Here is a 23,418-nt window from a genome sequence, read left to right as displayed (position 1 = left end):
TGTGTCCTCTCTTATTTCCTTAAGCAGTAGTTTGCAGTTCTCCCTGAAGAGGTACAGCACATCCCTTGTAAGTTGGATTCCTAGGTATTTTATTCTTTTTGTAGCAATGCTTCCTGGAGCAGTACAGATGTTCAGGATCAAAGGGCTGCTTGTCCCAGTGCCTGCATCCCCAACAGAATTCCCGCTTTCTGGGCCTCTCTGGCAACTTTACACCCTGCCAGGCAAACCTGCATTTAAGACTATGCAGGTTCTGAAGCGTATTCCCAATGGTTTTCCTTCCTTCAGGCTTCCCACCACTTGATTTCTCACAAAAAGCCTCAGCATTCTAGCTGGGCAGCCTCTTGCAACCATGTCACATTCTCTTTTGAATGCACAAGTCTTTCCATATCCATCACACATCCCAAACCTGCCTAATAATAATAGATTTCACCTGTCATTTTTCCCTTTAATCAGCTGTTTTAAAAAGCCGAATTTGCTGGAGGCTTTAGAAAGTAGTGCAGCTGGTTTTTGTTTTGTTATATTTTTAAGGTAATAGCTGATACATATAAAAATTACGTGATCTGTGTGGTATAAAACATACTTATATAATAAACACCTGTGAATCCACCACCCTATCCTGGCACTTTGCTTACCTGCCTCCAGATGAATCTGCCTTCCTCACCCATCTTTCTCTTTAAAACAGAGAAGGAGAATGATAAACACAAACTTCAGAGTTTTCACATATGTGTGTATACCTAAACCATGTATAGTTTAGTTTTGCTTGTTAAATAGACAAACAGAATTTATCAGCCAATTGAGGTTGCTCTTCTCAAGTAGCCTTTTTGGGAGTTTATCCACTTACCCATGTAGGCTGCAATCGCTCAAAACAATCTGGGAGCTCTTTGTTTGAAATTTCATGCAGAGACAGTTTATCAGCCACTCAAGAAAATCAGTGCTGCTGCTTTATGTCAATTTTTGGTCTGATTTAACTATTTTTTCTATAACCTCTCTATTTTCCCCACTCACTTATTTAAAAACTATGCAGTGAATGTCTTCTGTGAGCTAAGTACTGTGCTAGGCATGCAAGGAGAGTCCAGAGTCTCTGCTCCCACTGGAGCATGTCCTCACACTTCCTCTCACCTCTCTTCCTTTGTCATTTGAGCAATAACTATAGGCTTCAGACTGCAATAACTATGGGAGCAAAAACTATAGGCTAGGAGACTCCAAGACACCAAGCGGGATCCAGAGGGGAGACTTCTGGGAGGACTTGAAGAAGGAGTCCCCCTCTGTGCATGCCTATTTGTCTTTGGCCTTTTGTGACCTCACCTAGATAGTTACAGCTCTAATTTTGTTAGTCTGCCTTCCTCACTAATCCAGGCATCTTTATATCATTACCTCTGCACCTGCTGAGGCACCCTGCTGTGTGGTACGTAACTCAAGAACTCTACAATGAAGGGGGAAATTGTCCCTATAAAACCTGATGTCTGACAACCTAGATTATAATTTTCTTGAGACAGAGTCTCACTCTGTCACCCAGGCTGGAGGACAGTGGTGATCATAGCTCACTGTAGCCTCAAACTCCTGGGCTGAAGTGATCCTCGCACCTCAGCCTCCCAAGCAGCTGAGACTACAGGTGTGCACCGCCACATTGGCTATTTTTTTTTTTTTTAATTTTTTGTAGAGACAGAGTCTTCCTATGTTGCCCAGGCTGGTCTCACACTCCTAGCCTCAAGTGTTCCTCCCACCTCGGTCTCCCAAAGTTCTGGGATTACAGGCATGAGCCACTGCACCTAGACTATAACTTGTTTATGTTAGAACTTAAAGCCACATTAGGTTATTAAACATGAAATTGATGACAGATACAACTGCCTGGGTAGTATAAATATGGAACCTCAGAAATATGTACTTATATGGTTTTGATTTATATAAATTATATGTAATACATCTAATAAATATATGTATATATAATAGATATAATTTATACATTCTAAACCAGCCTCCACTTGACCCAGTCAGGTGAATGGAATCACTCACACTTCACAATCCTTTTATAAAAATAGGACTAACACCAAAACCCTGACCAATCACAGCTCTAAAGCTGTTTCCATGTCCTGTACACACCTGCTCCTCCCAGCTGAGTTGTGTGTTTCCGAAAGTCAACTGTGTTTGTTCTCAAACCTGTGTGTGCCAGTTGTACTTGTTATTAAGTTGCAAGATTTAATTAAATGTTCTCACATACTGATGAAGTGTGAACTCTAGAAGAAAATTGTCTCAGTGAAAACCAAATTGGGTGTTTGTGAAAGACTCAGTAAAAATGGGTCATTAATAAAAATGCTTTTGAATTAGGTGTGAACAAGGCAAATGTAAACGATTGAAGAAAACAATTTAAAATCTAGAAGAATTCTGTCCTCAGATTGTGCTGCAGGTGTCTTTAATTTCTGATTCCACTTTAAATGGGATTGCATATGGTATGTCAGAAATCCTACATGGTAAATAATGGTTTTTTAAAAAGAACTCTAATCAGCAGACAATACTAAAAAAGAAAAAAAAAAAAATTACCTTGGTCTGTCATCAAAGGATTAGTAAGTGAAAACACATTTATATTTTAATTTAAAGATTACATGTATGTATATATACTTATACATATGGAGGTGTGGATAGAGTAATTTAGAAATGTTTGTAAGAGAAAGATTGATTTTCCATGATCCAAAAATCAATTTTAAAAATTGATTTTTAATGACTTTTCCAATCACAAATATTCCAAGCATATTTGGAAAGAGGGCTTCTATTGTTTATTTGCCTTATGCACTTCCCAGGACTGTCCTACTCAAGAGGGGTTTTATATAGTCAGCGTCACTAGAAAATTTCAGATATGATGCCACTTGCTAAGGTTTATTTGGTTTTTACTTCATTTAGTTTTGTTTTCATTTACCAAACATTTATTGAAAGCCATGAGAAAAGACTCCATTTTGAAAACAATCATTTGAAAAGAGAGAAAAGGCGTTGTCAGACTGCTGGATGGATGGGGGAGGTCGTGACCCCCTGTGCTGTGCCCTCTCTGGCTGTGTCACACCTCCAAGCCAACCCTTTCTCTAACTGCCCCAGGAGCTCATGGAGGTGGCCCCTGCTGCATTGGGGCTTGCTGAGAGGAAGGCAGGCAGGCAGGCAGGAGTGCAAACTAGAAAATGGGCCTGAGCTTCTCAAACTCAGGCCAGTAGAAAAATGAGACTAGCCTTAGACCAGATGAGAAAATAGCCTCTTGACCAGAGTTAAAGTATATTTTTTGACCCTGGCTTTTCCCAAACAGATGTGAGGGGCCTGAGGGGCCTTTAGAACTGTGCAGATAATGATATCAGTAAATAGGGAGACATTTCAAATCCTACTCTATCTATGCCCTCCTACTCCCAGCTTATCAAGCCACACATGTGCATGCTTTATGCTTGACCTGCATAAATGCATATGTGTACAGGCACATGCGCACGCGCACGTGTGTGTGTGTGTGTGTGTGTGTGTGTGTGTGTGTGTGTGTGTGTGTGTGTGTGTGTTTGAAGGCCTCAGGTAAGGGCTACTTCAGCTCGAATCCAGACTGAAGTACCCTTCTGATGAAAGATGTTTTATTTTCCTAAATACCTAAGTAATGAAACCAAACTTATGGAAACCAGATTCTTATGAAAAGGTGCCCCAAGCACCAGCAAGCTTCAAGACTGTTTCCTGAGAGAACCAAACAGAAGAGAACTAGGTAGACTGGAATATGGAGTAGAGCTTCATTTCAGCCATCCCAGAAGGATCATTAAGCTGTTCTGTTTTCTCTCTATTTTAATTATGTTGGGTCTGGAAATGGACCCCACTGTGTGTCCCTGTGGTGTACAGAGCCATGGAAACCATTCCTGTCACTCTGCTGAAGGAAAGAGGCTTCAGTAAGTGGAGAAGGGTGAGGGGGGAATGGAGGAAGTATAGGTGCTGACACAGGAGCCCTATTTTGTTGATCTGAGGGGTAACTAGACCCCTGCCCGGGAGGTCCTCAAGCCCTCTAGAGAAAGAAATTACAGGGGCCTGAGTCATCCCCCGGTTATGTAAGAACATAGGGCACCCTAGGGGATTGAGGGCCTCCCCTATCAAGAAGTGGGCAACTGAAGTACACAGACTGTGCTTGGCTAAAGGTTACAATCAGCTTCTGGTTTATTATCTGTTTAACTAAGTGGATCAAATGAGAATTGACTGGAATTGGACACTTAAAGTTTCCTTACAAAAGGCCGTTATCTCATAAGCTGGCTTAATGGAACAGCCTGTCAGGGGCTTATAAGAAGTAACTGAATACAGCACCTTACAGAGCAGAGATTCAAAGGAGGCTGTGCAACCAGGCCCAGGATACCTCACAATTCGTGTGGCCAAAAAAGAAGGATCTAAGGTCTAGCTACCAACCACATTGTTAGCATCTAACCCAGAGACAGACCCAGGTATTCCCAAAAAGAAAGGTATTTGCAACTCCCTCCATTTTAGCATCTCTTTTGTTTAAATGTGAATTAAGTGTTTTGTTGATCATATATGGCCTTAGCAGATATGAAATAGCACATACAGCACATATATATAAAATAGCACATTAGCATACATATGTATGTGGCCTTAGCAGGTATGAAAGACAGCAGAGGGGGTGCCCAAGATGGCTGAACAGGAACAGCTCCAACCTCCAGCTCCCAGCATGAACGACACAGAAGACGGGTGATTTCTGCATTTTCAGCTGAGGTACCGGGTTCATCTCATGGGGGCGTGTTGGACAGTCAGTGCTGGTGAGCGGGGCAGCCTGACCAGTGAGAGCTGAAGCAGGACGAGGCATTGCCTCATGTGGGTAGCACAATGGGGAAGGGAATTCCTTTTCCTAGCCAAAGGAAACTGAGACACACAACACCTGGAAAATTGGGTAACTCCCACCCTAATACTGTGCTTCACCAGGGTCTTAGCAAACGGCATACCAGGAGATTATATCCCACACCTAGCCTGGAGGGTTCCACGCCCACGGAGCCTCCCTCATTGCTAGCACAGCAGTCTGAGATCTAACTGCAAGGTGACAGTGAGACTGGGAGAGGGGCGCCCACCATTGCTGAGGCTTAAGTAGGTAAACAAAGCTGCCGGGAAGCTCGAATTGGGTGGAGCCCACCTCAACTCAAGGAAGCCTGCCTGCCTGTGTAGACTTCACCTCTGGGGACAGGGCATAGCTAAAAAAAAAACAGCAGACACCTCTGCAGATGTAAATGTCCCTGTCTGACAGCTTTGAAGAGAGCAGTAGTTCTACAGCATGGAGGTTGAGATCTGAGAACAGACAGACTGCCTGCTCAAGTTGGTCCCTGACCCCTGAGTAGCCTAACTGGGAGATATCCCCCACTAGGTGCAGACCGACACCTCACACCTCATATGGCTGGGAACACCTCTAAGATGAAGCTTCCAGAGAAAGAATCAGACAGCAACTCTCGCTGTTCAGCAATATTCTATCTTCTACAGCCTACGCTGCTGATACCCAGGCAAACAGGGTCTGGAGTGGATCTCAAGCAAACTCCAACAGACCTGCAGCTGAGGGTCCTGACTGTTAGAAGGAAAACTAACAAACAGGAAGGACACCCACACCAAAACCCCATCAGTACGTCACCATCATCAAAGACCAAAGGCAGATAAAACCACAAAGATGGGGAAAAAGCAGTACAGAAAAGCTGGAAATTCAAAAAATCAGAGCGCATCTGCCCCGCCAAAGGAACACAGCTCATCGCCAGCAACGAAACAAAGCTGGATGGAGAATGACTTTGAGGAGTTGAGAGAGGAAGGCTTCAGTCTATCAAACTTCTCAGAGCTAAAGGAGGAACTACATACCCAGCGCAAAGAAACTAAAAACTTTGAAAAAAGAATGGATTAATGGATAACTAGAATAATCAAGGCAGGGAAGACCATAAAAGAACTGATAGAGATGAAAACCGTGAAACAAGAACTACGTGACAAATGCACAAGCTTCGGTAACTGACTTGATCAACTGGAAGAAAGAGTATCAGTGATTGAAGATCAAATGAATGAAATGAAGCGAGAAGAGAAGTGTGGAGGAAAAAAGAGTAAAAAAAATGAACAAAGCCTCCAAGAAATATGGGATTATGTGAAAAGACCAAATCTACATCTGAGTGGTGTGCCTGAAAGTGATGGGGAAAATGGAACCAAGTTGGAAAACACTCTGCAAGATATCATCCAGGAGCACTTCCCCAACCTAGTAAGGCAGGCCAACATTCAAATTCAGGAAATACAGAGAATGCCACAGAGATATTCCTCGAGAAGAGCAACTCCAAGACACATAATTGTCAGATTCAGCAAAGTTGAAATGAAGGAAAAAATGTTAAGGGCAGCCAGAGAGAAAGGTCGGGTTACCCACAAAGGGAAGCCCATCAAACTAACAGCAGATCTCTCGGCAGAAACTCTACAAGCCAGAAGAGAGTGGGGGCCAATATTCAACATACTTAAAGAAAAGAATTTTGAACCCAGAATTTCATATCCACCCAAACTAAGTTTCATAAGTGAAGGAGAAATAAAATCCTTTACAGACAAGCAAATGCTTAGAGATTTTGTCACCACCAGGCCTGCCCTACAAGAGATCCTGAAGGAAGCACTAAACATGGAAAGGAACAACCGGTACCAGCCATTGCAAAAACATGCCAAAGTGTAAAGACCATCGATGCTAGGAAGAAACTGCATCAACTAATGAGCAAAATAATGACCTAATATTATCATGACAGGATGAAGTTCACACATAACAATAATAACCTTAAATGTAAATGGACTAAATGGTCCAATTAAAAGACACAGACTGGCAAATTGAATAAAGAGTCAAGACCCATCAGTTTGCTGTATTCAGGAGACCCATCTCACATGCAGAGACACACATAGGCTCAAAATAAAGGGATGGAGGAAGATCTGTCAAGCAAATGGAAAGCAAAAAACAGCGGGGGTTGCAAACCTAGTCTATGATAAAACAGATGTTAAACCATCAAAGATCAAAAGAGACAAAGAAGGCCATTACATAATGGTAAAGGGATCAATTCATCAGGAAGAGCTAACTATCCTAAATATATATGCACCCAATACAGGAGTACCTGGATTCATAAAGCAAGTCCTTAGAGACTTACAAAGAGACTTAGGCTCCCATACAATAATAATGGGAGACTTTAACACCCCACTGTCAACATTAGACAGATCAAGGAGACAGAAAGTTAACAAGGATATCCAGCAATTGAATTCAACTCTGCACCAAGAGGACCTAATAGACATCTACAGAACTCTCCACCCCAAATCAACAGAATATACATTCTTCTCAGCACCACATCGCACTTATTCCAAAATTGACCACATAGTTGGAAGTAAAGCACTCCTCAGCAAATGTACAAGAACAGAAATTATAACAAACTGTCTCTCAGACCATGTACAATCAAACTAGAACCTAGGACTAAGAAACTCAATCAAAACCGCTGAACTGCATGGAAACTGAACAACCTGCTCCTGAATGACTACTGGGTACAAAACAAAATGAAGGCAGAAATAAAGATGTTTTTTGAAACCAATGAGAACAAAGATACAACATACCGGAATCTCTGGGACACATTTAAAGCAGCGTGTAGAGGGAAATTTATAGCACTAAATGACCACAAGAGAAAGCAGGAAAGATCGAAAATTGACACCCTAACTTCACAATTAAAAGAATTAGAGAAGCAAGAGCAAACACATTCAAAAGCTGGCAGAAGATAAGAAATAACTAAGATGAGAGCAGAACTGAAGGAGATAGAGACACAAAAAACCCTCCAAAAAATCAATGAATCCAGGATATGGTTTTTTGAAAAGATCAACAAAATTGATAGACCACTAGCAAGACGTATAAAGAAGAAAAGAGAGAAGAATCAAACAGAAGCAATAAAAAATGATAAAGGGGATATCACCACCGACCTCACAGAAATACAAACTACCATCAGAGAATACTATAAACACCTCTACGCAAATAAACTAGAAAACCTAGAAGAAATGGATAATTTCCTGGACACTTACACTCTCCCAAGACTAAACCAGGAAGAAGTTGAATCTATGAATAGACTAATAGCAGGCTCTGAAATTGAGGCAATAATTAATAGTCTACCAACCAAAAAAAGTTCAGGACCAGATGGATTCACAAGCAAATTCTACCAGAGGTACAAGGAGGAGCTGGTACCATTCCTTCTGAAATTATTCCAATCAATAGAAAAAGAGGGAATGCTCCCTAACTCATTTTACGAGGCCAACATCATCCTGATACCAAAGCCTGGCAGAGACAACAAAAAAAAGATGAACATTGATGCAAAAATTCTCAATAAAATACTGGCAAACCGAATCCAGCAGCACATCAAAAAGCTTATCCACCATGATCAAGTGGGCTTCATCCCTGGAATGCAAGGCTGGTTCAACATACGCAAATCAATAAATGTAATCCAGCGTATAAACAGAACCAAAGACAAAAACCACATGATTATCTTAACAGATGCAGAAGAGGTCTTTGACAAAATTCAACAGCCCTTCATGCTAAAAACTCTCAATAAATTCGGTATTGATGGAATGTATCTCAAAATATTAAGAGCTATTTATGACTAACCCACAGCCAATATCATACTGAATGGGCAAAAACTGGAAGCATTCCCTTTGAAAACTGGCACAAGACAGGGATGTCCTCTCTCACCACTCCTATTCAACATAGTGTTGGAAGTTCTGGCTAGGGCAATCAGGCAAGAGAAAGAAATCAAGGGTATTCAATTAGGAAAAGAAGAAGTCAAATTGTCCCTGTTTGCAGATGACATGATTGTATATTTAGAAAACCCCATCATCTCAGCCCAAAATCTCCTTAAGCTGATAAGCAACTTCAGCAAAGTCTCAGAATACAAAATCAATGTGCAAAAATCACAAGCATTCTTATACACCAGTAACAGACAAACAGAGAGCCAAATCATGAATGAACTCCCATTCACAATAGCTTCAAAGAGAATAAAATACCCAGGAATCCAGCTTACAAGGGATGTAAAGGACCTCTTCAAGGAAAACTACAAACCACTGCTCAGTGAAATAAAAGAGGACACAAACAAATGGAAGAACATACCATGCTCATGGATAGGAAGAATCAATATTTTGAAAATGGCCATACTGCCCAAGGTAATTTATAGATTCAATGCCATCCCCATTAAGCTACCAATGACTTTCTTTACAGAATTGGAAAAAACTGCTTTAAAGTTCATATGGAACCAAAAAAGACCCCGCATTGCCAAGACAATCCTAAGCCAAAAGAACAAAGCTCGAGGCATCACGCTCTTTGACTTCAAACTATACTACAAGGCTACAGTAACCAAAACAGCATGGTACTGGTACCAAAACAGAGATATAGACCAATGGAACAGAACAGAGCCCTCAGAAATAATACCACACATCTACAGCCATCTGATCTTTGACAAACCTGACAAAAACAAGAAATGGGAAAAGGATTCCCTATTGAATAAATGGTGCTGGGAAAATTGGCTAGCCATAAGTAGAAAGCTGAAACTGGATCCTTTCCTTATTCTTTATATGAATATTAATTCTAGATGGATTAGAGACTTAAATGTTAGACCTAAAACCATAAAAACCCTAGAAGAAAACCTAGGCAATACCATTCAGGACATAGGCATGGGCAAGGACTTCATGTCTAAAACACCAAAAGCAACAGCAACAAAAGCCAAAATTGACAAATGGCATCTAATTAAACTAAAGAGCTTCTGCACAGCAACAGAAATCAGAGTGAACAGGCAACCTACAGAATGGGAGAACATTTTTGCAATCTACTCATCTGACAAAGGGCTAATATCCAGAACCTACAAAGAACTCAAACAAATTTACAAGAAAAAAAACAAACAACCCCATCAAAAAGTGGGCAAAGGATATGAACAGACACTTCTCAAAAGAAGACATTCATACAGCCAACAGACACATGAAAAAATGCTCATCATCACTCGCCATCAGAGAGATGCAAATCAAAACCACAATGAGATACCATCTCACACCAGTTAGAATGGCAATCTTTAAAAAATCAGGAAACAACAGGTGCTGGAGAGGATGTGGAGAAATAGGAACATTTTTACACTGTTGGTGGGACTGTAAACTGGTTCAACCATTGTAGAAAACAGTGTGGCAGTTCCTCAAGGATCTAGAACTAGACATACCGTTTGACCCAGCCATCCTGTTACTGGGTATATACCCAAAGGATTATAAATCATGCTGCTATAAAGACACATGCACACGTATGTTTATTGCAGCACTATTCACAATAGCAAAGACTTGGATTCAACCCAAATGTCCATCAGTGACAGACTGGATTAAGAAAATGTGGCAGATATACACCATGGAATACTATGCAGCCATAAAAAGGATGAGTTTGTGTCCTTTGTAGGGACATGGATGCAACTTGAAACCATCATTCTCAGCAAACTACCACAAGAACAGAAAACCAAACACCGCATGTTCTCACTCATAGGTGGGTGAGTTCAATAGACTAAAAAATTAGTCTATTGAACAATGAGATCACTTGGACACAGGAAGGGGGGCATCACACACTGGGGCCTATTGTGGGGAGGGGGGAGGGGGGAGGGATAGCATTCGGAGATATACCTAATGTAAATGACAAGTTAATGGGTGCAGCACACAACATGGCACATGTATACATATGTAACAAACCTGCCCATTGTGCACATGTACCCTAGAACTTAAAGTATAATAATAATAATAAAAGAAAGCAAAATGTAGTCTTTGACAGGACGAACTTTGGAGTTAGACTGCAAGAGTTTGAATCTTAGTTTTACCACATACTGACGGAGTGAGTTTGTGTTACTTCTCTGCGGTTCAGTTTCTCCATCTGCAAAATGAGAATGATAATAGTACCTAGCACATTACGTGCTGTGGAGATTAAATGAGCTAATATGTATAAACTTCTTAGAATAGTTTCTAGCATAGTATGAGCAACTGGTGCTTATATACTACTATTATCACAGAAAATAATTCATCTCATTTAACAGCTTTTGTACCCATATTCCATCTTATCTATCAATTCAGCATATATTTGGAATGAGCTGCATTCACAGATGAGATCTGGAATTGTGGGAGGCAGCATACATGGAGAAGTTCAGGTCTGCAATCAGGGATATTTGAACCCTGGTTCTGTTGGGAATAGTGATGTGATATTCTTGTATAAGTCATTTATCCTGACTGATCCATATTTCTAAAAGGTGTGTGTATGTAACTTTCATTATAGGGTTTGGAAAAATAAATGTAAATCCCTCTTTTGGTGAAGATTGATGTGATTATGAAAAATGCTTAAAGACTGATAAAAATGAGTCACCTTTGGCTCAGTATCATATAACATATATGTTATATCATAAAACATATATATCATAGAACTTTGAGGATGATAGACAAATTGGAGAGGGTTAATGGTTTGGACAGAAATTGCCCATGTACAGTTGGCTTGAAAAATAGACATAATTGACTATTTTTCAGCAAGGTTGACTATATTTGTGAATTTAAGACTTTACATTTTCCTTCCAGCAGTTTCTTAACAGTCTTATTTTTCTGTTGGGTTCATTTGAGTTCAATTTACCAGTAGTAACCTGTAAACACTTCTGTCAGACAACCTGCTCCACAGTTGATCTAAATCTCTGCAATTACACAGCCTATGATTAATTAATGTCAATGTATAATCCAAAATTTTCATGTATAATCTAGAATTTTAAGTAAATGCTGTATAATCTAGTAGATGATTCTATTCCACCTAGCCTAATGAATGAATATCATACTTCTCATATTCCAAAAAATTGCAATAGACCATATGGAAACTGGATGGCTCTTTCTGTTCTATAGAAAATGAATTACTTTAAATAAAAAAATTAGTCTATTTAGCTGGATTGACTTTTAGAGAAACTGAAAAACTTTGCATGATATTAGAACTAGTAGCGTTTTTTTCTTCTTGTTTTTGTGCCTTTTTAAATTTGAGAAAGTAGTACATAGTACACAACTCCTAGATATAATTGATTCAGTTTCTCACATCTTAAATGGCTGAGCCTAGGGATTGAAGGAAAGAAGCCACATGTTGAGTGAGAAGCCATAACCTCCCAGGGTTTATTCTGACTGGTGATTGCCTAAAGCATAAGCTAGTGCATTTCAACTGAAGTGTGATGCCAACAGCAAGCACGGTATGGTATCAATCAATGCTCTGTACCTGTAGCTCTAAACTTGCCTTGGTTATGAACTCTTTAAGAAACAAGAGGGAATTATAGACATGCTTCCCATAAAACTACACATTTTCTTCTTTCCTCAAAGCTTGGCATAGAATTCCAGGAGGCTCCCATGAACTTCCTGAATCCCTTCTTTCTCCCCTTTCCCCCTAGTCCCCTGCAGTCTATGAATCCCATGTGTGTAGGGTCCACTGACATGAGGAGGCATCCTCTCACTGAGCTTGACCACACTTTTATTTATTTATTTATTTATTTATTTATTTATTTATTTATTTATTTATGTGAGATTCAGTCTCGCTGTGGTCACCCAGGCTGGAGTGCTGTGGCACGATCTCAGCTCACTGCAACGTCCACCTCTCAGGCTCAAGCAATTCTCATTCCTCAGCCTCCCAAGTAGCTGGGATTATATGCGGCCTGTCACTATGCCCAGCTAATTTCTGTATTTTTTGTAGAGACAGGGTTTCACCGTGTTGGCCAGGCTCATCTTGAACTCCTGACCTCAAGTGATCCACTCACCCCGGCCTTCCAAAGTGCTGGGATTACGGGTGTGAGCCACCACGTACAGCCTGATTTTTTTTAATGGTAATGGGTTGGACATTTCTGGAAACCAGGAGATGAAGACTAATCAGAGGCTTTTGCCCATCCTTTAAGAGTTATTACATACAATGTCACACCGTAACTGAGAGTACAAGCTCAGCTTCTCATGTGCCACCTCGCTGTGTCTGATGCAGCTGGATTCTTTTGGATGCTTCTATGTATGTTAGATTCATTCTATTTTAGTTTAAGCTTGTTTGAATCTACCTCTACTCCCTAAAAACTGTTTCTCTTATTGTCAAAATCAACACATGTGTCCTCACTTTACATCTACTAGGATAGCTATAATTAAGAAGATAGCTAATAATAAGCATTGGTTAGGTGTAGAGAAATTGAAACCCTCTTACACTGCTGGTGGGAATGTAAAATAGTGCAATCATTTTGGAAAACAGCCTAGCACTTCTCCAAAGGGTAAACACAAAGTTACCATATGACCAGCTGTTCTACTCCTAGTTATATACCCAAGAGAAATGAAAAATGTATGTCCACACAAAAACATGTACATGTAAAACTAGCAGCATTACTCATGATAACCAAAAGGCAAAAACAACCCAAATGTCCATTAACCAATGAGTCGATGTATAAAATATGCTATTTCCATATTCCATATACATGAATATCCTATATACAGTGAAATATTAGTAGGCAATAAGAAATGAAGTACTAATGTTACAACTTGGATGAACCCTGAAAACATTATGGTAAGTGAAAGAAGACAGTCACAAAAGACTACACATTCTGTCATTCTATTTGTATGAAATGTCCAGAATAGGTAAATCCATAGAGACAAAGCACATTAGGGATTGCCAGGGGCTGGAGAGGGGAGAAATTGGGGGTGACTGCTAACAAGTATGGGGTTTCTTGTTGGGGTGACACAGTGTTCTAAAATTGTGGTGGTGATGGTGGTGGTTAAACTCTGTGAATATACTAAAAGCTTTGAATTATACACTTTAAATGGGTAACTGTATAGTATATGAATTATATCTCAATAAAGCCATTACTAAAAAAATAAAGCCAGACCTGTCTTCAAATCACTAGTGTCTTGAGACAAGGATTTGGGTGCGAATACTGAATTTGGAAAGATATCCCAAAGCACAGTCAGGAGGTAGGGAAGTGAGACGGGGGAGGAGGGAAAGCCACTAATGGGGGTATTAATCGGTGAGTTGATGTTGTGGGCAGTGGGTGCTCCATCCTTCTGGGGCCCCTCAGAAAGGCTGTGCAGACCACAACTCAGAATTACTCCTCCACGGGAAAAGAAAATGGGATTATTTCTATGAGTGTGGACTCCCCAGCACTCCCAGCCTGCCACATATACAAGCCAAACATGCTCCTACCTCAGAGAAAGCCCTTAGACAAGAAGAGGCAGAGGCAGAGAGAGACAGACAGACAGACTGACTGCCTGACATGCAGGTACTGAGGTAGGAAGCATCAGAATACACGGAAACTTTACCACTCCTGCAGGGGATACCCAGGGTGACTGAGCGGGTATGGGCAGGGCCTTGTCAGTCCTTCACACACCTGCTTTCAGGGGTGTTACTTAACCTGCACCTCAGTCCCCTTATTCTGAAAATGGAGAAGACAATAGTTCCTGCCGCATACGGATGATGTGACGATTAATGAGTTAATGTAGCTGATGTATTTGGGAGAGGTAAGAAGACGTATTTTTAATATTTTCCTGTTTTTTTTTTTTAACTTATCCATGATCGTGTCTCTTCTGAATGAGCTTCTAACAAAGCAGAGAATACGTTCTTCTAAGTTTGAAAAAGAAACAGAAGGTTGCAGAAAACCGTCTTGTTAAGTCCCCCTGCGTTTGATCAGCTTTGAATGGCTGCCGTCTGAAATGTGCCACGTGCTTTGTTAACACATTAGACAGATGCCCATTGCAGTGAGTTCTGTCCCTGGAGCAACACTGTGATCTTCCTCATTCTTGCTGTCCTGCTTTATGGGAACTGTTGGTGGGATTCAAGCAAGCGAGTTTGATCATAACAGTCTCTTGTACTTTCCTTTGCATCTCCTCGTATTTTCCCAAAGTTGTGTTCCGAGGATTATGGGCCCTGGGAGCTTGCTTTCTGTGAAATGTCTGCAGTCTAGGGATGGAAGCCAGTGGCTGCAATCCCAGGCAATTTTGAGTTCCACTTCTGTCAAAGGCATTTATACTCAGTTTGCTTCATTGCTCGTGGACGATTGCAACAGGCCAGTTGGTAAACAGCCAGGGGAAAACAGGGTAAATAATAATAATAATAATAATGAAAAAAAATAAAACCTCCCAACTGCGTTACATCGAGCTCAAGCTATCATGATGAAAACTTAAAGATTTACTCACTCAAGAAAATATCTCTGGATTTTTTCAGACTGGGACTCTTCAATTAACCTGACATTTCACAAATCCAGAATTGCTGTGGATAAACTCTTTACTTCACTTCGGGATATTGCTGGAGCTCGGAATCTCATGAAACAGTTTAAGTCTGTATATGTTCCTGGAAATCATACCCACCAGGCAAGTATATACGCTTTAAAGTAACCTTCTAATCTGTTGTACTTCTAGGATTCAGAGACTATAACTACAAGAAAAGGTTCCCTTTTAACCTCCCTAAAATCAAAGGTTTGTTCCAGATAAACTCCAAGTTGTCTTTTAGTTCAGAGTTTTGGGTCCCATGGAATCTGAAAGCCTCTCAATTCATTTATGTCCCAGGCTTGATACGGTGGGATGAGGACTGAGTTGGGAGTCAGCCACGGCTTTCTAACTGTGGGTCTGTCGTAGACTGATTCTATAGTCTTCTGCAAGTCCCTTCTCTCCTCTGGGACCCAGTGACTACAAGTACCAAATGAGGGGCTGGCCTTAGAGGATTCCCAAGTTTCTGGATCTAACCAGTCCATAAATATTTTGAACAAGTAGAATAATGAAAAACACCTAATAATGTTACAACAAGGGAAAAAGTTTGTGATGAAAACATGTGTTATTTAAAATTCCTCCACTGCTTTCAAAGGAGCGCAGGAGGACCTGAAAAGAATGTTTTTTGACCATTGAGTAAGAAGATGTTATCAAGATTAAGGGGTAATTGTTGTGTAAAAACTCAGAGGGGGAAAGTACATAGAAGATCCAAAGGGAAGCTTAAGCAATAAGGAAAGGTTAGAGCCATTGAGGCTGGGAGTCTTTGTTGGACAAGGTAGGAGACAGAACTAAGGTTCCTGGTGGTCAAAGATGAGCTCTCAGAGAAGAACAAATGTTTCTGATGGAAAAGATAACTATTTTATATAAATAGATATCCATCCATCTATTTTATATAAATAAATAAAACCTTTAGTAAAATCAACTTTATTCGTTAAGGCTTTTTGGAGAGCTACATGTGCTGTTAGTGGGGAGGAGTTCAGCTTCAGGGTGCCGATTCTTTAAGGGAGACTTGAGCTAATGTTACCCACTGCAGCCTAGCACAATCCAGATTCTTCCTCCAGTATCCTGTATGTGTTTGGGAGCTGATACCTGAAGAGCGCTTCTACATTGGATTTTTACTTTGATTGCCAAAAGTTATGCCAGGGAGGCGTTATTATTCCAAGATCCAGGAAGGCCAAGTAACGTGCCACAGGCATGCAGATGGCCAGGGGCGGATGCCAGATCTTTGCTGCCAGCCCGAAACCTCTTCCCCGACTATAATATGGTTCTCATGGAGATTCTAGAAGTGTTGATTGATGGTGCCGATGGTCATCTGAAGTCACCTACCAAGATACTGAAGACCTTAGAAACTGTCACTCTGCTTAGAAACATAAAGATTTTCACCCTTTACTCAAAGATCTGAGAATGCCACGGCCACAAAATACAGATAAAATCACTCCAATAATCATATGTAGTTTTGTCGTTTTAAAAAATCAGCGATCTTAAATACTATAATGTGGCCTAGTTCCAAAAGACATGCTAGAACTAGTGATATATGATGCATTGAGACCAAAAATGTCAAGAAGCAAGTGGCTGGTGTAGTTGGCAAAGAGAAAATAAACCACTGAATGAATGAGGTATTTTCCATTTTATGTCATCCGGGTGACTGATTGGCCAACTTCACGTAAACATGGATTAGCTCTGTATCTTCGCACGATAAGGACGATGATGAGTTTCTTAGACCTCATCTCCTTGCTGCCAACGCTGCCGTGTCTCCAGGCCTCAAAACCCTGTCCTGCGGCAGTGGCCTTTGGAAAATGGAGTTTCCCTTTGTTGTATATGTCCCCCGTTACAAGAGTCAATAACGTCAGCACCCTCCCAACAATCCTAAGCATCAGTGAGTGGGAAGTGAGGTGGAGGTAGGGTAATGTGTGTACATTGGGGGGGATTACATAAGTAATGATGCAGACACATGGTGAAATGCTGTGCAACCATTACGACGAATGGAATAGACCTAGATCTGCTGAGCAGGGTGTGTGTTTGAATCCTTGGCTCAGGGTCCACTTCTTGAGGAGCTCAAACTGAAACAGAGCTGAAACTGAAACAAAATGATCAATTGGGTGGCAGTGGGGGGACATGTAGGTCATTCTGTAAAGCATTATTCTATTTTTATAAAAATAGAATAAAATAAATATTTCATAGGTATATATATTTAATGTCTTTAAAATTTAGGAAAAATTTATAATGGTTACCTTATGGTGGATGTGTAGGGTTGGATGGGTAAGGAGAAACACTGATTTCTTGCTTTATTTTTACATATTCTATATACATGACATTTTTTAATGGGGTTATGGGTAATTTTTACCTCTCTGGGTTTTTCAGTGTTTTTCAAATTTAAAATATTTTTAAATTACAGATGTAAGCCTTGTGAGAACAGGGATATTTTTATGGGTTTTGTTCACTGCCATATCCTCAGTACCTAGAGTGGCATCTGTCACATAGTGGATGCTTAATAAATATTTGTTAGGTGCATCTTAAGTACAATATATATATCTTTATTACAGATCAGGGGATTTATTGGGACACAAAATATGCATACATAGGAAAGTACAAGTGTCCAGATTAGACTCAGAGTCCAGCTGTGTGTCCGGTTTTTAAAAAATAGTCCTTGGCTGAACAATCTTCTGTTTATCCCGTCTCCCAATTTGGTCCTCAGCCCTGTGGCTCCAGAAGAAATCTGTACTTTCTACCCAGCTCCATGCTATCTCCAGATAGAATCTGATTGAGATGTCCTGGGCTCCCCGGTCACATGGGAGAGCACTAGCTGACCTGGCCCTGGATTTCTGTTCCAGGTCTGACCTATGCTGCACATTAGGCTCTAGGCCTTGGGCCCCCACTGGCCCCACCTTCCCTCCCAGTGGCCCTCGCTCCTGCTGTGATGCACATGCACTAGTCTCAGAGCCACTCCTGTTTCCCTTGCTAGGACTAGAGGCACCCCTTATTTTAATCTTTATCCATTACCCCTTTAGGAAAATGTGTCAGTCACAGTTCAGATGCACAAAACAGACACCATCTAGTCATTTTAAGGAGAAGGTGTCCCAACTGTGTTACATCGAGCATATAAAATCTCTAGAGGGGTCAGAGGAGTGGGATCTGTACTAGACCTCCAGAAATAAATCCCAGAACATCACCACAGGCCTGGCCCTCCCGGGCAGCCAGGACCTTTTCACAGCCTGGAGAGTGGGGGCAATGGGGTCAAGAGGCAACCACAGAAGCTCTTGCCTTAAGGAACATGCCACCAAGACTGGAGACAGCGCCTGTCTTTGATCACCATGGTATCTGCATGGGCTAGCTCAGTGCTTGCCACCTAGTAGGTGAGTAGATGGATGGCTAGATGGATCCTAGACTGTACATGCTATCTAGAATGGCATTTCTTACATTTTTAATTCTTAGTGAGAGGGAACTTAGCACAGAGGATAACAGAACAGATTTTCAAGCCAGAGCATCGGAGTTCACAACCCAGCTGTCCCCTCTGCTAACTGTGTGACCTTAGGCAAGCGACTTCACTTCTCTGTGCCTGGTTCCTACTCTCTAAGAAGGAGCTAATAATAGTAGCTCTCTCATAAAAATGCTCTAACGATTTGGTGAATTAATACATGCAAAACTCTTAGAACACGCTGAGTGCAGTGGTTCACACCTGTAATCCCAGCTACTGGGGAGGCTGAGGTGAAAGAGTAACTTGAGGCTAGGAGTTCAAGACTAGCCTGGGAAACACAGCAAGACTCTATCTCTAAAAACATTCTTAAATTTTAAAAAATTAGCCGGGCGCGGTGGCTCAAGCCTGTAATCCCAGCACTTTGGGAGGCCGAGACGGGCGGATCACGAGGTCAGGAGATCGAGACCATCCTGGCTAACACGGTGAAACCCCGTCTCTACTACAAAATACAAAAAAACTAGCCGGGCGAGGTGGCGGGCGCCTGTAGTCCCAGCTACTCGGGAGGCTGAGGCAGGAGAATGGCATAAACCTGGGAGACAGAGCTTGCAGTGAGCTGAGATCCGGCCACTGTACTCCAGCCTGGGTGACAGAGCGAGACTCCGTCTCAAAAAATAAATAAATAAAAAATAAAATAAAATAAAAAATTAGCTGGGTGTGGTGGCAGGCACCTGTAATCCCAGCTACTAGGGAGGCTAAGGCAAAAGGATCACTTAAGCCCAGGAGTTCTAGGCTGCAGTGAGCTATTATTGTGCTACTGTACTCTAGCCTGGGCAAGAGTGATACCCCTTCTCAAAAACAAAAAAGAAAAAACTTCTTAGCATAGTATCTGACATCCAGACAGAACTATGTAAGTATTTGCTATCATAGCCATTGTCACAGTAAAGAACAAAAGAGGCCTTTTCTTCATCCTCTTTTGCAACATTTTAGCTTTTCCTTTGTTAGGACATGGGCTACACAGAAAGGGTGTCTTTCAAAAGCTAAGTGTCCTGTTAGCTGCTGTGGGGCAGAAGGTTTATTGCTGACACCTATTTATTTTAAGAGGTTGGGTTTGTTGGTCACTTATGTAGACTGGAAACCTAAGCCCCCAACTGTGCCTGTACAGAAAGTCTTTTGTTTTTCTCTTTGAGACAGAGTCTTACTCTGTCGCCCAGGCTGGAGTGCAGAGGCGCAATCTCAACTGACTGCAACCTCAGCTTCCCAGATTCAAGCAATTCTCATGCCTCAGCCTCCCAAGTAGCTGGGACTACAGGTGCATGCCATCATGCCCGGCTAATTTTTTTTTTTTTTTTTTTTTTTTTTTTTTTTTTGTATTTTTAGTAGAGACAGGGTTTCGCCATGTTGGCCAGGCTGGTCTTGAACTCCTGACCTCAGGTGATCTGCCCACCTCGGCCTCCCAAAGTGCTGGGATTACAGGCATGAGCCACTGCGCCTGGCCACAGAAAGTCTTCTTGCCCTTCCATTTCTTACTGCAAATGCTCAGTTTAATGAAAGGTTTAATCTCCCCACTAAATGCCACAGTGTGTGATGCGATGCCATTCCTCAGCTGCAACACCAGGAGGGTATTAGGCAGATGTCTCAGGGCAGGGAGCTTATACGGGGCTTTCAGACAAAATACTATATGGCTTTCACATGGCTTACCTTGGCATGCATCTCAAAGAGCAGGGCTGAGCTGCAGAAAACCTTCCACAGACGCATACTGTACTTTATGCCTCCAGCATGTTGAACAAGAGCATTTCGAACCAGCAGTGCCTAAGAAGGCTTGATTAATCTTGTGCCCAGTGAAATATGGCTCTCTGAACAGGCTTTAGGCCTGGCCTCTTTTGTCAGCAATCCCCAGCCCTGGCCTCCAGCTGTTCTTTTCCAAGTGCTAAGTTCTGTTCCTCCTCCTGATTCTTTCTAATAGACCTGCTAGCATCCTTTCTGAAGGAATCAGCGTGGCATAGGACTAAACTGAGGGCCAGGAAACTAGGCTCTGTCCTGAGTCTACTTCTAATTGGCTGTGTGAACTCAGGCAAACGTGTTAATGTGTTTGGGCTTTGCCTTCCTCATATTGAGTTGAAGGGGCTATACTCAAATTTTTAAAAACGAATTTGCTCCTGGATTGAAGCATGGATGGATGGATGGGTGGATGGATGGATGGATGGATGGATGAATAGACAGACAAATGAACCATTTTAAAATCGACAAATACATTGTTTGCTTTAAGAAGATGAAAGGAGAAAAAACAGTCATCGTATAGCAAAAAATAAAAATAAATGAGCCATGGATTAGTCAAAGCCATGAGCAATTTCGAACAGATGTTTTCTGTGCTGTCTTGAGTTGAAACAAAATGAACACCCTCCCAGTAAGCCTGGTTTTTCTGAGAGGCTGGTTGTTTAGAGTCAATTTTGCAGAAAAGGGAGAAGCAAGCATCTTCACTAGCAGAACTGAGGAGGCCCCAGCAACGAGCAAAAACAAGGTCAGCAGCCCCGGCTGACAAAGATGTGACTGTGGCTACAACTGGGTTTTCTTGGAAACTGCTATCCTAGGTCATTTTTAAGGTGCACCAAATTCAAGATGTTGTAGTTACACTACTTTCTCAAGATTGTATCTGACTTATTATATATTATGTCAGGAACTGCTGCTATACTCACTGCTTTTCCTCAAGAGCTAACATTTAAGTCAACAAAAGAATCTTCCAGACTCACCACACAGTATGTTCACCCCAAAAGAGTAACAGAGACATTGACACAAGTATTTTAGTTATCGCATTTTACTTAAATGTGATATTTTTTAAAGATTCATTTTTTGAAACTTCAACTATTCCATGTGTATCAGCCATCAGGGGGTCTCTTTACAATCTACCAAGCTATCAGGCCAGCCTCATGAGGCCCTCATACAGGGCCATGATATGACCTTCATGGGCCCCGTTTTTTGTAAAAATAAAAAAATAGTAAAAAGTATATGGTACAATTGCATTGGTGTAAAAATAAATGCATTAATATTACATATGAAAACATCACTTTCACCTTAAAGTATTTTTTCTTCTGATTAAAAAAAAAATGCATTTTCATGGGCCCTCAAAAGCAATGTGGGCCCAAGGCACTATATGTTTGTATCTAACAAATAAGTCAGCTCTGTAGTCATGGCTCCCACTTGACACAAGTGTGCCCAAGACGGGAACGTAGCTCCCCATCAGGGGAGCTTCAGGCATTCTTCCTTGGAGTCGTCCTTGTGACCATCCATGAAGCTTGAAGCAGTCCACACAGCTACTGAGGAGTTACTTGGGCTGGTTTCAAGGTGACAGCTCAGGAGTGAGAGAGCTAGATTCACAGGGGATGAATACACAAGTCCCCTGACTTAAAATCCTCGTATCCTGTAGGAGCTAATTTCTCTGTAAGAACTCCACAGACACAGCTTCCAGCACTCTTCCAAGGGACATGTCCAATTATTATTCAAGAGTCATTATACTCAGAGAAGCCTAAAGCTCTGGCTTTCTATCAAATATTTATAGTTCTTCCAGTTTAATGCAATTTACCAACCAGGGGTCATTTTTGTCATAAGCAATCTTGCCTGGCTACATAGTTCGACATTCTTCCTTTATCAGGTTTCCAGGGAAACAGAGAGAAAAAGTTAACCAAAGGTTAAATTCTTATGTAGAAGGGAAAAGGGTTTAATAATCTATTACCTACAACCTGCAGCTTGCCAGTTGTTAAAGAAATATTTACACTAATGTTCCAATCAAAACTTAACAGGGTGTCTATGGCAGAGACCATGCTGTGTATTCCCAAAACTCCATTGCCTTTTCTTCTGGGGCAAATAGACTACTTTTTCCAGGTTCCCTTGTAGAATTGTAGAATCCAGGTTCCCAATGAACTGTGGTGGAAGTGATACATATCACTTTAGGACTGGACCCATAAAATCTCTGGAAATCCTTCATACTCTCTCTCTCATTCATCATCTGCTGATAAGAGGCAAAGTCTTCAGTGTAGGATTCGAATGCTCTAAGAAATGGTGTAGCACAGTGGTGCCCAACCTTTCTGTCACCAGGGACCTGTTTCGCGGAAGGCACCAGGCGGTGCAGGGTGGGGGGTTGTGGTTTCAGGATGATTCAAGCACATTGCTTTTATTGTGCACTTTTTTTCTGTTATTACATTGTGATATATAATGAAATAATTATATAACTCACCATAATATAGAATCAGTGGGAGAGGTTAGCTTGTTTTACTGAAACTAGACAGTCCTGTCTATGGGTGATGGGAGTCAGAGACAGTGACAGGCCATCAGACGTTAGATTTTCATAAGGAGCATGCAACCTAGAAGCCTCACATGTGCAGTTCACAATAGGGTTTGTGCTCCTAGGAGAATCTAGTGCCATCACTGACATGACAGGAGGCAGAACTCAGGTGGTAATTTAAGTGACGGGAAGCAGCTGTAAATACTGATGAAGCTCCGCTCATTCACCCACACCCATTCCTCCTGCTGTGTGGCCCGGTTCCTAACAGGCCACGAACCAGTAGCGGTCCATGGCCTGGGGTTGGGGACTCCTGGTGTAGCAGGAACCTGGGTCTCTGAATGATTGGGCAGGGCACAGATCTCCTACTGCCAGCCCACACTGGATGTGATATAAGCAATAAATCAATGACCAGCAAGAAAAGGAAAGAACAAATTTTTCTGAGTTTTTCATTCCTCTCCCAATCTCC

General features: G+C 41.4%; 2 protein-coding genes across 5 annotated transcripts in view; one reads left to right on the top strand and one right to left on the bottom strand.

Moving 5' to 3' along the window:
* SCFD2 (sec1 family domain containing 2) overlaps positions 1–23,418 on the top strand; it is an 807,609-nt gene that overhangs the window by 439,052 nt on the left and 345,139 nt on the right. For 3 of the 4 annotated variants that reach the window (XM_050790571.1, XM_050790570.1, XM_050790572.1), the window contains exon 6: positions 15,221–15,366. The exons of the other annotated variant lie outside the window; for it this stretch is intronic. In XM_050790571.1, coding sequence (XP_050646528.1) covers positions 15,221–15,366 — 146 coding nt within the window. The remainder of the gene's footprint in view (positions 1–15,220; positions 15,367–23,418) is intronic. 4 annotated transcript variants of the gene reach the window in all.
* LOC126954756 (60S ribosomal protein L14-like) overlaps positions 1–23,418 on the bottom strand; it is a 1,186,913-nt gene that overhangs the window by 1,090,103 nt on the left and 73,392 nt on the right. The gene's annotated exons all lie outside the window — the stretch shown is intronic.

The sequence above is a fragment of the Macaca thibetana genome, chromosome 5 (assembly GCF_024542745.1).
Source record: "Macaca thibetana thibetana isolate TM-01 chromosome 5, ASM2454274v1, whole genome shotgun sequence".
Taxonomy (NCBI): domain Eukaryota; kingdom Metazoa; phylum Chordata; class Mammalia; order Primates; family Cercopithecidae; genus Macaca; species Macaca thibetana.
This window is presented reverse-complemented; position numbering and strand designations above follow the sequence as displayed.